Source organism: Nothoprocta perdicaria, unplaced genomic scaffold, assembly GCF_003342845.1.
Source record: "Nothoprocta perdicaria isolate Ctin4 unplaced genomic scaffold, notPer1 scaffold_129, whole genome shotgun sequence".
Classification (NCBI taxonomy): domain Eukaryota; kingdom Metazoa; phylum Chordata; class Aves; order Tinamiformes; family Tinamidae; genus Nothoprocta; species Nothoprocta perdicaria.
Genome location: NW_020454416.1, coordinates 1732205 through 1749886, shown reverse-complemented (window position 1 = coordinate 1749886; position 17682 = coordinate 1732205). Strand labels below are relative to the sequence as shown.

At 39.0% G+C, this 17682-nt stretch overlaps 1 protein-coding gene across 1 annotated transcript in view; it reads right to left on the bottom strand.

Annotated features, from left to right (window-relative positions):
- Positions 1–17682, bottom strand: part of INO80 (INO80 complex subunit) — a 53573-nt gene that overhangs the window by 11605 nt on the left and 24286 nt on the right. The window contains exons 24-26 of the mRNA XM_026033402.1: positions 14666–14806; positions 9045–9270; positions 3334–3461 (exon numbers count right to left, since the gene is read on the bottom strand). Coding sequence (XP_025889187.1) covers positions 3334–3461; positions 9045–9270; positions 14666–14806 — 495 coding nt within the window. The remainder of the gene's footprint in view (positions 1–3333; positions 3462–9044; positions 9271–14665; positions 14807–17682) is intronic.

The following is a 17682-nucleotide window of genomic DNA, read 5'->3' as shown; positions in this document are numbered from 1 at the left end:
TCTGTTCTCTGCTGATTTTAAACTTGACTAGTGGCTTTCAAAAGCCTGTACAGCAACGCCTGCCCAGGCATTATTTCACCAGTGAAGAGCCTGTGGATCTCACTGAGTACAGGAACACTTTGAAACGTTGGTGTGTTAATACTCAGCTCCTGCCAAGTGGCAGAACTGGAACCATTGCCTGGGACACAAATCAGATGGCATCAAACAGGAATGCTGTAGGCAAAGGCTTTCTTCCACGAGAGTCATTTTTCATGCTTTGAAGTGCCCAGTATTTTCTGGTAACTGTGCGACAAATCAACCATTTTTGAAATGGGGAGATGGATCTCCAATCTATGTAGATATCCACAGAGTTTCTTTGAGAAGATGCCTTCTAACATCTTATCACTGACAACCTTTGCCCATCTAACTCCTATTTGTTATATTAGCTGGATGTAAATCCTACTGGTCGATGCATCTCTTTCTGAGAAGCTGTGGCTGCACAGGAAGGCAGGAAGGGAACAGATGGTGCTTTAGCAGTAAGAACTATTAGATTCATCTTGCTCCAAGCTCCCATGTTCAGCAGATCAAGAACTGATGTGGTGTGAGAAGACATGGTGCTGTCTTTACTTCAGCAGACTTCAGCACACTTTAGCAGAGAGAGATAGAATTTAAAAAGAATTTTGAAGCAGAGAAGAGCTGCTTAATGAGGCACTTAGGCTCTCATTTACTCTTGCTTTATTCCATTTCTACACAAGCACAGAGCTGTCATTTAGGTTCTATGTGACCTTTGTCAGAGATTTAATTGATCCTCTTCATCGCAAGAGCCTTTTCTTTCCTATTGTCTCTATCAGCATTTATTTTGATTCAGTCTTTTAACATCTTGACTCAGTCTTGACTGACTACAAACCCTCTCTTCATTAGCACATCTCCTAACCAAACTCCATTGCAAATAGGTTTTCTATTCTGTCAAGTGCTTGTACCTTTACCTCAGATCTTAATTCTACTACAACACAAAGTAATAAACTACTCTATACTTTCAAAACCAAAATGTATGTTTTTCTTCCATAAAATTACCCTAGTAACTTAGCCTTTAGCTGAACCCTCTTTCAACTCTCTGCCTAACAGGTTGTAGGCTCTGACTTTCTTCACCTTCCTATAACCAAAAAGAAAAACTCACGGGGTTTTAACAGCACTCCTGTGATTTTTTTTTAATATGTTTATTCAGTAACTTTTTTTTTTTTAATATTAACTATATTACAATTTATACTATACTTCACAATAGTTTGGTGTTTTGATCACTCTCAGAGAAGACACTCTTTCAGCTTCAGGAAAAAAATGTGAGCACTATGAGAGCAAAGAAACTATTCAAGAATTAACACACTTGCTCCCTAACTTTAATTGGGCACTTGATGTACTTGATCACTGCTTATCTTTCTATTCCCTGCAAATGGTGGAGAATTAAGAAAATGCAGAACATGAGGAGGTAAAGCACCACCTAATCCTTGACCATCTGGAAGGATTGAGGTCACGCCACTATGTGCAGATTGCACAGTTGAGACAAAATGAAGAACCAACAATAACCACATCAAGAGGTGCAAGATGACAAAACCAGCCATCATGGTAATTGTTTTAAAGGTTTAAAAAAGTCAATGATTAATCGCATGGGGACACGTACACTAGACTTGCTTGAAAATTCAGCTGATGATCTTTATTAGTGAGAGGAGTCAGCAAAGCACCAGAAGTATTAATATAGGAAAAATAATGGAACTGACCCTGGCTGTGGAGCACCAGCAGAAGAAACAAGCAAGGAAGAATGACTCCACCGGGGTTAATGCAGTATTAAACTAAGTACTCTTCTGGCCTCAGATAAGGATATTTTCTCAAAAGGCATAAAATGTCTTTTCCTCCCTATTTCATTATCCAAATCAAGTTCTGTGTATTTTAACACAAATTTGCACATATTTTTTGTAGGATATAACTAGGACATTTTACTGAATTTGTGAATATAATTTGACCCCTCCTCAGGTGAATGCCATGTGAACCCTACTGAAATCCCTGGCAGTTACTCTTACATACAGAAGAAAACAATCAGATCTGAAAAAAAATAAATGCAACATTAACCTAAAAAGCATGCAATATTTTGTAACACAGAGCTGCACAAAATAATGAAATTGTATTTGTAAAATTTTGTTGAAACAAAGTCATTTCCTCTCTGTATTTATACCTGCTGTTCCGTAGCAGCTCAATAAAGAAGCAGTTCTTAAGCTAAAGCTAAATCGTCAAACCTAGTTTTATGACTTTACACGCATGTATTTTGTGCTCTCTGACCTGCATGGATTAGGCTGACAGAATAGTTGTTACACTGACACAGACAAAACACAGTTAAAAGAAACAGGACATCCTATAGTCTTTCGTATTTATGTAGGCTGAAGGGGTGATTTTTGACACTTCTGGACAGAAAAATCTGTTGCTATACAACTTCTGCAAAGATTTTCTTGCTATTCGAGTCCTCACTTGACTTTCAGCTGGCTTAGTTCAAGCATCTGGGTCATGGTGGGGGAGGAGGTAAAAACAGAACCTGGTAGCTGACTTATTTGGGTAAGAAACTCAACAAGTGAAGCTGAACATTTAGGAGATACTATACGAAGAACTACTTGCTCCCAAGCCTCTGAAGTGGAATGCTAACAGAAAAGACAGCAGCACTAAACACTCGGCCTTACGGGCTGCATGGTGTAATGCAGGGTGTCAACAAACCTGCAACATGTCCAGTGCCTGTCACAAAAAAAGAGGCATAGGAAGCAATGCCAGGGAAAGAACCAAGACAAGGAATGGCAGCCACACCAGCTCTCTGCTTTCTCTCCTAACAAAAAGCAGCATATAACTGAGCTTATGTAAACTGCTGGCCTTAAAATGCTTTTATAGGACTTGTGATGTAGGGTAGCAGAAATTACAAAAAAGTACAAAAATTCAAGAGGAACCTGCACACTTTTGTAGAAGAGGAATCCTTTTAGGATTATTGAATAGATAGAAACCACAGCTGGCTCACAAAGTCCTTGACTTGCAGATTGCTGGAGGCTGAGGGAATAATCAGGAAATATCACCATTCTTATACATCTTCCTCTAGCCATCTGCTTTTGTACACCGGTGGAAGCATGACGCTCGGCTGAAATTTTTGTCTGACTTTGTCTGAGTTGGCAGGTCTTATATTCTCACTTCAATCAGTCCATTTACCAGGTATCCCTAATTACAATAACTTTACATCAGGTTTACCGCAAATTACAGTATTTTCTCCAAAATATTATTGCTAAATCTGCAGCTTCCGAATTCGCCTCTGATGGGTTATAGTTCTCCTACCTCCAGTAAGTCAATCATCCGCGTCATCTGGGAGTAGATGAGAACTCTGTGTCCTTGAGATTTCAGACGTGTCAACAGAAGATCAAGAGCATGAAGTTTCCCACTATCGGTGATCAGACTCTCTTTGTCTAAGAGGAAATGGGAAAAAAAAACAGGTAACTAAAAAAAGTCCAAACAGCAGCATATACCAAATTAACTTCTAAGTTTAGGAGGATTTCACTGTGCCGTAATCCTTAAGGTGATGAGCTGTGATGAAAGAAGCTACGAGATCCCTTTTCAATGACATATTTATCATCACATTGCTGACGGTAACTTTTGTTAGCTGGAATGGGAATATAGGAACATATCTGAACATATCTGCTTGGCAAAATCTCACCACAGTTTTCCATTTTTTAGCCATTTCCTCCTTCTAAGGGTTTATTCTGACCGTGTCAACAACCACAACATGCCTTCATATTAATTTGGCAGTTGAAGTGTTTTTCCCCCACACACTTTAAACATGAAATGCTGTCTTTTGGCTACTTTCTGTTAATGTTTTGCTGAGCTTTAGGCATATTCTTCATAGATTTAGTTTCAAGACCAAACCCACCACCAACACAGAGTGAAAATAATTTTCTAGGTCCCTGTAAGGTAACAGCCTCTCAACAGTGCTGCCTTTTTAACTCTTTTTACTTCACCCCCTCCATTTTTGGTTTTCTGATTGTTTTAAGAAATGTTTCTCAATGGCAACTTTTTAAGCCACTCTAGACCTTGTATTTCATGTCCTCTCTATTTCAGCACCACTCATGAATTATTTTTCAGGAAGGAGAGTTTCCTGTTTGCACATTCCGCACATAAACTTCAGTAAACAATGTTACTGTTGAAAGAGGATGAAGAGAAATTTACTTCCAAAAAATTATCTGTTGGAAAGGCCTCTGATGATTTTTTATTCCTTGAGATGCCTGAATGTAGGTTTGCAGCCAAAACGGAAAGTTGACAACTGCAGATGGTGTAGGTTAGTACAGAATCCAAATATTTTCAACATGTCTAGCAGGTACCATCCTCTAACATCTAGGAGGTAAACATTTTTGCACAATTTTACTGAAAACAGACTGATGGACTGAGCAAAATCCAATTTCTGTAATGCGCTTACTACAGTATTGTAGTATATTCTGATTTTTAAAAATGCTATATACCAAAATTAGTTAATCTTAGCAGCATGTAATTTAATGTAGCTAAAAACAAGATCATACTAGTGGAAAAGAGATCTACAGATCTCTTGTAAAATGGTGCTTCTAAGACGGACTTAGCAACAGGGCAGGCAGCCAAGCCCGGGAGCCTCCACGTGCAGTGATGTGGCATGGCAGGTACGCAGATTTTTTTAAGTACAAGCAGGGGTTTAACTGAGGAAAAACAGCAAGGTAACTCTTCTTCTCTACTCCTTTCAACAAATCATTTCGAAATAACTTGCATTTACATGCGATTCACTTAGTACTCACTTTTACAAATTTTTGTTTATTTTTTAAGTGTTGAGGCAAAAGGCTCCAAGATCTCAGTATCTTAAAACCATCTTCTGCAGTGAGAGAGCTAAGAAACTCAATCCTATGCATTTTTTCAGAATGCAATCCGCAATAGCTAAGGTTCCCTTTTAGGACAAAGGTTTCTAACAATAGAAAATATAGGAACAGAAAAATTACAGTACCCAGTGACTTACGTCTAAACTAAAATTTTACAGACGTGTTTTTTACATTCTTCCAATAATGCAGGAAAAACTAGTCCACAAAATATATATCCAGAAATGAGGTGAATTCCTCATCCATCGAATATTTCAATTAAGATCTCTCTCAAAATCATATTCTTTAGTTTACATGTAAAATATGGCCTTAATTCTGGAATTATTGGGACCTGTGTTAGGACATCAGAAGATGCAGCAACAGAACTGGTTTCTATGAATCAAAACTGTGAGCTGCCAGAACTGCTTAAAATTATTAAGAGATTATACTTGCACTATAAACTAATGCTGTGCATGTATTCTCCTTTGGAAAATTTAGAGCAATATTCCTGGACTTTATAAAACCCAGACAAAAGAGCTCTGCTCTTCTTGCTGGTCAGCCTATTGGGACTTTCACTGCTTTGCTCTCCCTTTTCCACACAGATCTCATCCCACGGCGATGCTGTTGCCTTCCAGGGGTGAGCACCATATACCACTGCTTGAATCCCCAGCGACCCCTCAGGGAATCCATGTACTGCAGAGCCCTGCAAGGCAGATTCTGCAAGGCCAACTCAAGGCCACAGCTCAGGTGCACATTTGTTTTAGAGGCACCATAGCGTATAATGGCACACCAACCTCTAAAATGTAATACAGTCTCAATGACTGCACTTTTTTAACAATTTCAAGAATTCCTCTAAAGAAGGGCAAGCCTTGAGTTTGCACAGTTAAATTATAACAGAAATAACAAAGAGTTATTTGGTTTCAAAATACATTTATGTTGCATCACAAAGTCTGCACAACAGGAATCTTTATTCTCTTCACTGAATGTGGTTTTATTCGTTAAATGAGAAGCCACCATATTTTTCTTTTGTTCTGATCCATGAGCTTGTATTTCAGAATGAATTAAATAAAAGGGGTGATATAACATGAAATTCCTAGGCACACGTAACAAGCTAATATGACTATTAACCAAAGGCCATCTGAATGGAAGGAGAAAGAGACAACAAGCAGCAGCTGTTCAAGGCCAATGTAGACTAGCTCAGATAAACATACTAGCAAGTTTCCAAAAGCAAGATCCTTCCGCTTTTCTCACATACTCTTTTTATAAGCATGAATAGGTAAAATGAAAGTTTGGTAACTGGAAATGATGTGAGTCCTTTGCTGTTTGATCTCCACTGTATAAGTAACTATTTTTATATAGCAGCATAATTTGTGGACAGTTGTACAGCCCTGAAAATTCACAATTTGTTAACAATTTAGTTAGTCAGATACGTTGGCATAGCAGAATTTCGGGGAAAAAAAAAAAGAAAGAAAAAAAAGCGGAAAACAAAACAACTATCAAAAAAAGATTTATCATTACCGGAATAAAAAACATTCAGTGTTATACTGGCATCCTTAAGTATGCTCTTTTGACACTGCTGTTTTCCAAGCTCAAAAGCTTTTACATGCTTAAAGCCTGCCACCTAGTGCTTAAAAATGACAAATTCGGGAAAGCCTTTACAGAAAATACACCTATTTATTCAAGCTGTCTTCAGCAAACAGGACACTTAGTAGGGGAAGGAGATAAAAAACAAAACAAAACACAAAGCATCTTCCATTTCCAGTTTCTCTCACTGCTATTTCCGTTTTACCGTGGGAAAAAAAAAGGAGTTGTCTGATTTTAAATGACACTTCAAAAATTTGCAATTTTACCTTCTTGGTTTGTTAATCACCAATTTTTAACAATTCCAATGACAATGTCTTTTGATTTCCCTTTTAACAGCATCATCAAAGGAATATAATTTTAACCAAAAACAAGTCGTGAGATGCAGATCCCAGGCTGCTAAGCAGGTTCTCCCTGGGATGCAATCCTTGGGTTATTCTGCAGCACGGCACGCAAAAAGTGTGAAACAACCAGAGCAGAGAGCCAGGAGCTCTAAAATCACATTGTATGGCTTCAGTCTACAGAGGGGGAAAAAAGAAAAAAAAAAAAAAAAAAGAAAAAGAAAAGCCCTACGTCCAGGCACGGAGGGAGGGATATGGACATAAATTACCTCCAAGGGGATATTCTGGGATAATATGGCCTGGGAAGAACAGTCCCAAGCGATTATGACTCCAGCTAACCGCAGCCAGGAGCTCTGGCCCGTGACTGGAGCGGGGCTCACGGCTCTCCGGAGGACGCGGGAAAGCGCCGCTGGACACGCACAAAGCCGAGGGAAGGGAGATAAAGTGCGGGAGCAGCTGAGGGCCCCGCTCCCCTCCCGGCCGCCCGCAGCACAATGGGGTCAGTGAGGAGCTAACCGGCTCTCACAGTAAACAGCCAGTGAGGCCGGTGCTTTTTATCGATGCTAAAAGGACTCAGACGCTTCCTGCCATTTAATCCAGGACCATTTTTCTTTCAAAGAACAGGAAAAGCCTCAAGAGATTCCCACAGTGATCGCAAGCGAGCGCGCTGCCAGGGGACTGGGAACGCCGAGTCTGAGAAAGGATAGATCAGGGTTAAGAGAGAGAGGTTTCCCCTTTGCTCCTGTCACCTATTCACCACACACCTTCACATCTGCAGCTTCACTTTACACTTGCTGCACTACAGCCTGGTAAATGCCCTCTTCCATCGCTTTCTATAACGCACCGTGCCTCTTCTGCACATATAAACACAGCTGTGCTGCTGTGCCATCTGTCCTCTCCCCTCAGAATAGGGTTAGTTTTGAATGCTGCTTCCCACCTAATTAAAACACAGCTGCATCAATCTCCTCCTGTATCTGCTTTTAATTCCAACACAGGCCAAAGCCCACCAGCTTTTACAGCATTCATCCCAGCCATACTTGCAGTCAACTTCTGTATTGAGCTCTGGCAGTTTATCTTCTCCTGCATCCATTCACCCATTCCTGTAAGTTTCTTGCAACTCATCTTTACTCTTTTATAAATTTTTGCTGATAACAAAGTCATCGGCCTAAAACTGGAAGTGTTTTGATGAGATTTCATCCTTCTCTCTATTCTAATGCCACCCATAAATATTTCAAATTTTCCTCATTTCTCCCTCCACACTTTCTACCTTATTTTATCCTTCACTACTTCCCTGTAGTCTTCTGTTTCCAAATAATTGATAAATTACCCATTGCACTCCTAAAGAAAGAACACTATGTAAAACCATCAAATATCATTAAACATTAATCTAGCACAAGCTCAGCAAAATGAGTTCCTCTTCAAATGACTCCAAATACTTGAGGTATCTCCTCAAACCGGACTATAGCAAGCAAAAGGCCATTTTCCTTTTACTGTGTTCACTTCCCCCGCCAAACATCCTTGACCCAAAAGGGTCTGGGAATAACTTAGGATCTGGCAGTGTAAGCTGTTTTTCCTCTTGGCTATCTCTCAGATCTCTAGTGCCTTATGCAGAAATCAGTTCACTGCTCAGGACCATCTTCCGACAAAACTCGAGCGCATTCAGCCCATGAAAGTCACTGCCGTATTGGTAACCAAATTCTAAGCCATCTTGGATTACTTTAGTCAAATTCCAAGGACAAAAAAAAGAGGTGTGTTTTCTTTATTTTTACACTGCTATCTTTTACTGCTTTACCAAGAAATATGAATAAGTTTTCCTTTTTCCAGCTGAAATTCAATAAACTCCTTATGCCTTGTTTTGCAGGCCAATTTCCCTTGTGCCCCAAACCCAACAAGTAGCATTTACCCTTCTAGTACGGAGGCCAGAAGAACTCTTAGGCCACTATCAAGGTTGTTCAGAAAATAAGAAATTGCTATTTTTTCTTGCAATCCTTCCCTCTCCAGCTTAACAGTAGTATTCTTTTAATAAGTAAGACCATCTCCTTACAACCATTTTGAGAGTTGACCGCTAGAGAAAAAGAAGGTGGTAAATGTTTTTATCAGACTTGATGAGTCTTCACAGACAGCTTTACCCCAGACAGCAAAAGATATGAAGTCACAGCATGTTTTAAGACAGGGTTAATTTTCACTCATGAAGACCGCTGCAACCACTGTGAGCACCAAAGAGCAGATGTCCTTATCTAAGAAACTATAAGCTTACCTGGTATCCTGATAAAAGACCAGCCATTCTGAGGTCTGATTCCCAGCAGGCCTCCTTGACACTCTGGGAAGAAGCGGGAGCTCTGCTTCACCCAGTCAGCGGCTAGCTCGGGGGCTCCGTGGAGCACACACTGCTTTGCTTCGAGGCTCCCTCCTTCCTTCAGGGCCCTGCGCTCGTATTCTGCACTTCGATCATTGCAGTAGAATTCCAGCGGCACAGCAGTTACCTACGAGGTAAATAACAATCGATACTCTCGTTCACAAGCTCTCTTTGATCATCATTCCCCAAATCCCCAGCTCAGTTACTTTGCCAAAGTTCAAATTTTAAAAGCTGAATCATTACTGACACGTACAAATGGAAAACAATCATAGACTGACTTAAAACAAGAAAAGCTGCGACATCTTAGCATTGCACAAAAAAAGTCCTATGAACGATCAGCTGTGGACTTCTCTCCTTTGACAAACAGTGTCTTGTGCCAACTGCTATGCAACGGAGGGCAAAGCCGAGAGTAAAGAACGTTATCTTCGCTGTGCATGTCATTTTGCCCAGTCTTTTTTTTTTTTTTTTTTTTTTTTTTAATTTCTGCCTTTCACAATCGGTCTTTACCGAGCAGAAATGAGATTTTACAAATTGTCCTTGGCAAAAACTCATGGTACACAATTCAAAATTAGGAAGACATATAAGCTAGGAAGAATAGAAAAAAAGACAGGGCAACAGCCATGCTGTGCAGGAGCACACTTCTGAGTAGGGATGCTGACCTGGACAGGAAAGGGCCCCAGAAACCGAGCCAGTGAGCACAGGATCATCTCCTGTTTCTTAAAACCATTCTACGAATTCCTCGCCCCATTACCTACTTCATTACTTACGACCCAGCTACACAGGCTAGTGTTGCAAACACAGGAAATCTCATTTTATGCCATACGAGCTATCTTGGAACATTTCCATCGCTTTTTTTTCCAAGCCTGGACAGACAGTAGAAGGTGCATGTTGGCCAAACAGCTGTATGCCCAGAGGGCTGTGAAGTCCCTGAGTAAAGGGTCTATTCCAGCTGCCAAGGCTGCCCTTTGCACACTATATAGTTTTCTCTTATCTCTCCCTTACCAGGTAACAGGCAACTTCAAGATGCCATCCTGTGCTACGGATAACTGCAGAGAGCACACGGATTTTGATGACTGGCCAATGAAGAGCAAAGAAGCGACATGAATATAGGAAGTCTCTCACCAAGGATGCACCTCTCCAGAAAAGACAAGGAATGCTGCACTACATAATCTGACGTGTGCTCTTCTTGTACTAGATGAAAAGAGTTGGGGCTTAAGAACAGATCTGTAGACACAATAATCTGGGAAATCCTTCCATTCTCTCCAATCCACCGGAGTTGGGAAAATCAAAAAGAGCAACAGACAAGAGCTCTCACACATATCAGGACAGTCTATTCTCCAGGGCTCATCTTAAGATCCTTCACCAAGAGTTAAACCATACATCTAAAGCAAATGGATCAACTACCACACTTTCACTCGTACATACATATACAATTCACCGTGTAACACAGAATTCTTTACAATTAAAGGCAGATTGCCAACTTCTCCCTATCTTTTCTGAATATAGGTCTGCTTTGGGCGAGTTCTGGGTAGGCGGTTACAAAAGCTATTTATAGCCCTATTTGCAAAGATAGTAGAAACTTTCATATACTATCAAGAGACCTAGAAATATGTTGTAAACTCCCTTAAATTCAAAAAAAAATAGTATTTTTATAAGAGAGAAAAGTCAGGAATTTGCAATGCTTTGTAGCTTTTTCATTAATAAAGGTAGACAATATATCATTACTTTACAAGCCACAGTTTCTGTATTTCAGAAGTAGAAATAACAGGATTATCCATGTATATTCATGTATGTTAGAAGTATTATCATGAATCCTAACAGTCTGGAAGATGAACGCATTAACTAAAGGAATATGAGAAATAATGCAACAAATAAAATATGAACACAGATGGAAACAACTTGCTAAAATTTTCACATTTTAAAAAAGGATGCAGAGCTTCACAGTGAGAAATCCATCACCTGGATGGTGAACACTAAACAGACAAGCTTCTGGAGAATTAGAAAGGTGTTAGAATTATTTGATAATAGAACGGTTAAAACACTAAAGATCAAGAAAATATTATCTATGCACTGCAGCTGAAAATTCTTTATGTTTTTGTTATTTTTAAGAGAAACTGGCTTACAGGTCTATATGCAGTGTCATATGGAACACTGCAAAGTGAAAGAGACCAGAATAAATAAGATTTTGTATAAACGTTCACTACTTACTCTAATTAACTATGTGTTGGAGTTCCTGCTGTCTTGTACTGCCATCTGCAGTCAAAGTACAGGACTGAGACCTAAAGAGTCTTCTGCACAAGCGAACAGTGCTTCTCAATTCAGAAGTTCAGATCCTGCTGCCTGAAGGACTGATGTCCAGTGCAAACCATGGCAGCTACTGCTAGTATCTATTTTAAGGGACACTATTAACCCTCAGACTTCTGTTCATGTTTCCATACCGGACAGACTAGAACAAACATTTACAGCTACGCACAATCAGTTACACTTATTTCCAGGACACCTAGGAGTCCACACACAAAATAAGGCAAACTAATAGCTAATTACAGAAATATAGTCAATCTAACAGTCAAGAGCTATTACAAGACAGTGCTAAGATGAATGCTGTGTGTGCTTCAGAATAACCCCTCTATTAGCAGGAACAAATCTTGCCACATGGGAAATATACCTGGGTAACAGTGACTAACATATAGACTTTACAACTATCTTTATTGCCAGCTTTTGGGGATTTTGCTTTTTTTTTTTTTTTTAAATACACACACACACACTTTTAAGGTAAAGTTCTATGTTTTTTATAACTTCTTACATGGAAAAAACAACATAATTATAACAGATAAAATTTTCCATTCCAGCTTGTTCATGCTTCTCCTCTTTTTTTTTTTTCCCTCTCCAAGGAAGAGTTGAGGGTTTTTTTCAGGCTTTTTAATGTGGTTTTACTTGCGACAACAGGTATGAGACCTAAGTGCTAGACCATCATGTATTTCAATGTACTACTTTCAAATAGACTGAATAAAAGTGTCACAGTTCACTAATACATTTAAAAGGAAAAAAAAAAAAAAAGTGGTAATACACTCATATATCCTCCTTTCCTTCAATTCTGTGACTTAATTTAGGATAACTTATTTTTTTTCCTGCATTTAGGTCCATGCAAAGTCAACTCTTTAGACATGGTAAGTTGTCCAGAGGCACTGTGCACTGCAATACCTGTGACACTGGGATCTATCTGCTAAACTAAAATGAACTGGATTGAATTAATCAGCTTTCTAATGAAAATACAAGATCTATCTTCCAAATTTCTTTTTTAATCTCTGGAACCTATATTAATTCAGAAAAAAATGTCAGCAAATGGCTACAAAGAAAAATACAGTAGTGAAAACCCTCATCACCATCAATCCTCCTTGCCTCTCACCTCCATTTTCCCAGAGCTGCCACGTAAAAAACAATACTCCTATTCCATCATTTGCTCCAATAACTTCCCCAAAATCATCAAGCCAAATAACAAAAGAAGGCTACACTTTCTGGAAACACATGTGCTCTTTCTGCTGTTTCAGGTGTCATAAATTCCTGCCTAGAGTTTCCAGCAAGCATAAAATTAAGTATTTCTATTCCTAGAAATAAAAGGACATGTCTTCACTTAATCATTTTGAAATATCAGCCAAGCCAAAACAAACACCTTCTATTTACTAGAACAAAAAACAGACATGATCTCCCTTCTCCTTTCCCTTACTACCACCTGAGCCTTTTGCTCCAGTCCCTTCTCTAAAGCAGAGAAAGTCTTTGGGGCGCCCTCCTGAGCAGAGCAACTCTAGGTGCAGAGTCGCAGGCTAAGGGAATGTGAAGGAGCAGGAGGGTCATGTTTACTTTCAGAATAGCTCCTAACCCCTGAACAGACAGTATGTTGACATGAGGAGCTGATATGCTATTCCTACATATATGCTGTTTAAGGAGCATCTTATAGGTGCTTTCTGCTATCCTCCCTTCTCCAGAGGCCAGCGTGCCATTGCCTTCACATTTGCATTAGATCAAACCTGCAGAAGTAACATCCACACCGATTAAATAACAGAACATCTGAGTAGCCTGATAATAAAAGTCTACTGCTAGCCTATTTGGTATCACTGCTACTAATAAGATTCCTCTTTAAATAATGGGGATTTTATTGGCCTGCTATTGCTTCGAAGTAACTGCAAGCAGATGTCTTAGCCTCACCGATGCCAAGTTTTCACTATATTTCAGGTAGGAATTTTCCCCTAGAGCAGATGATTATCTGAGACTATGGAAAGTTTCATAAATATAAAATTAATTATTCTTTGCAAGATAATGAAAGTTTTTGCATATTTTATTGGACAATAAAGCAATGCAAGATAACGTTATTGTATTAGTTATTGTTTGTAGATTTGCAGTTTCTCATTTAGATTTCTTCATCTCCAATTTACTAAGATGAGAACAACAAGGGACTACATAGCAAAGAAAAAAAACAAAACCAGAAAATATTCAAGATGACTAGATCATCTACTTGGTGATGCATGGCTTCAGCTTTTTTTGTACTTAACAGGAACAAGGACGTGCCTAACAGAGATGTTTTTGCAGAATTTTACCTCTGTATTTCGCCCAGCATCCTACAGAAACAGCCTGTTTATCTTACTTTTAGCTGCTTCCTCAAAACTGAAGTTCATCCAGACAACTAGGAGAAACAATATTCAATAGTTCACCTTTTGCCAAAAGCCTGGGTCAGAACCTCCTCAGCACAAAAGGCTGTTCTGCAGATGGAAGCTCTCCATAGGTCTGCTTATCTAGTACGAGGTCACATATGGCAGACTCAAGCCCAGATTTGAATCATGAGTACATTTTGCCCAACTTCACCAAAATGCAGTAAAACAAGATGAAAACAACAGCCATACACTTGTGAAGGTGCCTTCTGTCAGTTCAACAAACTTCAGCTGAAGCAACTCAAAATTCACTTACTAGTGAACAGAGAACCCAAAGCAGTGTCACTTAATAGTGAGAAAATCTAGAAAATGCCAGCTCAAATAATCCTCATATACCGGAATTCGATGTTTCCTTTTTGGAGCATAAGCTGACACAAATAAGCTGACAGAGACTGAATGTTCTTCAAAAAAGCATTCCTCCTCAGCCCGATTTGTCAATGCAGCTGCTAAAAAAATCTCCCTATCCTATTTGTATACCTTACCTACATCCTCTTCAGATTACATGGGAACGATCTGTTTGGCCCATTGTTTTATAATTTTACAGTTTTTGGTATATGAGAGAAAGTGAAATCTAAATACTTCCAAATTACTCATGTTGGGAGCATCGTACTATCACTTCCCTTTTCCCATCAATGCACATCACAGTCATTTCCCCTATGACAAAAAGCTCTATAGAATACAGTACCAAAAGGATATCCTTACGACATTTTAATCCAATCAAAAGAAAGTAGTAGATCATTCTGTTCCTTGGACACAATTCTAAGAGAAGATTTAAAACACAATAGAAAATATTTAATGTACAGCTTCACTTGGACTTACCCGTGGGCTGGCTATGCAGAGGAAGGATGGCAGCTCAGTCACCTGGCAGCACCGTACACATGAGGTAGCTGTTCTCCTTCGATGTATGACATGATCTGAATGGCCAGTAACTGCTTTACAGTAGCTACTGAACACCAAGTTCTAAAAGGAAAATTAAACGTTATTATGTTAAAAGCTAATATGAAGTTAATATGTCTACAGAGGCATACTGAGGCAAATCCTATGCAATGGTACAACCGTGTGAAAAAACAACAATGAACATTCACCATATACTTGCCTTGGAAAGAGTAAACTCTATATATATTCTGCAGTGAAACTGTACAGAATCTTTGTCTACTTATCAGAATATTCAAAATTGAAATGGTTGAAAACAGCACAGTCAACAATGGCATTTAGCCTCTATGCTCAGCTGGAACTGCAAACAAGTTTTTCCTTCTTCAAACCTTTTGACTTCAGCTTTTATGATGCAGAACGTGCATGAATATCTATTAGGTCTATTCTCACACAGTCTTCAAGATACTCCTTTATCTATTCTGCACAGGTAAAGAGAATTTTGGAATATTTCTGCTGTTTCTGCGTTAGCTCAGACCCCTCTTCTAGCCTGTTTAGCCACATGTATAACCAGAGAACCCTTCAACAGACACAGGCCTAGAAGATGCTCTGCATTTGCTCATGGAGGGAATCCGAGAAGGTAAAAGGCCACATCAGAGGGGGTAGGATTCAGTGGCTGGGAGGAAAGAAGAGAAAGCGACTGCCAAAGTGGAAGTGAGATTTCTCTCAGAAACAGCAAGCTGTAAGACTGACTTGGAACAACTCCTTTATCTTAAAAGGTCCCCCCAAGGCTCATAACCTGAGGACATAGTTGATTTTATGGTGAACAGTCAGTGTTCTGTGCAGTGACATGAGGTTTCCCGTTAAGTCTGATGGCAGCAAGTGTTGGCATACTGATTGCGGCCTGGTTGTTAAAGAGGTTTGTTAACTTTATTTCCCGGAAAGTGAGGCCACAGGAGATAGATAAGAGAGGAATTCCACTTTCTCATAGGCTATTATTCAGAAACAATTAGCTAACAAACTGTAGTTCCAAATCCATCAAAGGAATGCAGCTCTGTTATTTATCTCTCTTTTGGAAGCCAATATCAAAGAGTCATCAAAGATGGCTTCAGCCCAGTTAGAAGTATACAGGAAAAAACACAGGGAAACTTCTTAGAAGGCATCCAAAATAAGAAAAAATACATTATTTTTGTATACTCATAGTACTAGAAGACATTCTTGTACATAGACATTAGTCTAGTTCTCAGCTCCATGATTTCTGTGCACAAATCACGAGCAAGTTGCATGGGAAATATCCCTCTGAAATCCACAACACATATAACCATAAAAAAAATCCATGAACAGCGTGGAAAATAGATATAAGAGGGACAGCAGAGACTGGCTTCTAATCAGTCATCTACATAGAACAGACTGGCTAAGATGACAGAAAACAGATACAGCTCTAAAATGGATCATGTAATGTTAGTACAACAACTTTACTACAAGAACACGAGAAGAGGATGTTTAAAAGCAGTCATGTACACACCTACTGCAGAGATGCAAACCAAATAAGCATTGAAAGAGAATGACATACTGCAAATAGGGCTGCAAAGAAATACAGGTAATGGGCACTAGCACATCCCGAGGTTCTTAACACTCCTCATTTTTTGTAGATAGAAAACATGGAAAATGAAGGAGAAAACAGGAGAAATCTTATCTCAATAGATCAGGGTTTATATTAAACAATGCATACAATTTAACACAAATGCTGTGGAGATGCTGAATACAGGATATGAATGAAATTCACTCTGCAAAAAATTTCTGCGACAGCATGAAGAAATTCATGGCATCTTCAGAGAGAGATTACCTTAATTTCAGAGAGATACATTAAAAGAATCTTTTTTGTTTGTTTGTTTACAGGCTTATTTTTACAGTTTGTGTCTCATATCAGAAATGCTGGTCTGAGGGGCTAAGAAAAGCCTTTCCAGATTTATACCATTTCCTTTTTCCTCTGTTTTTTCCCCTCCCCACTCCTATATGTTTCTATCTTATGAAACTCTGGATGAAGCCTCAGAAAATTTCATATGAAAAGTTCTCAAAGAAAGAGTCCCTATTTTAACTCAGAATAATAGGTGCTGTTTAACGGCATTTGAAGGGCAGCTTATTTTCAACTGTTGTCTTCATTTTGCTTTTTTTTTTTGTTTTTGGATGAGATGTTCTACACGTGGACAAAATCCTGCATAACATATTTTAAAATGACTTCAAGTGGTAACTGTGTCTATCACGGAGGTCTGAAAAAAGTTCTCAGAGTCCTTCAGTTAAACTTCCTTTAGATTTACTAGGGTTATCACAAGCATGCTGTACTGCGTACACTGTTGAACTTTGCTCCTCAGGAGACTCTTTTCTATGTACGAGCCACTAGTTACACAAGTTCAACCACTCACAGCACTAGGGTCCCCAGAGACACAAGTACTGGCTTCCTGAAAAACAGAGAGAGTTTGAAGAAACCAAATATATACTCGGGTCTTTCCGGGTTCTAGTACAGGTGGGAATATAGTCTTTCCATAAGTTTTTCATTCCACTACTATAATCATAGTGTATTCCACATTTCACATGTAGCATTTATAATGCAAATTCATCTTCTGTTCTTTAAAAAAAAAAAAAACAATTTTTATTTTATTTCATTATTTAAACAAACTAATCCAGTCTGAATAAAGATCTGCATATGCAGATTTGCATATAAATTGTAGGTATCTGTATACAGACTTGCATGTAGAAAATGTGCACATATAGATTTTCTTTCTACATATGCAAGCATGAATTCTACCTTCCTCTAAGTGCATACAGCTGTGCTCATGACTACACTACCTTCTGTTTCTTTATTCCTAGGCTGCAACATTTATAAGAACACAAAAGTTCCCTTAGACTGTAAAAATGAGAGGACCAAGCTACAGTATAGTTTCAAGAATAAGAATTACACAGTCAGT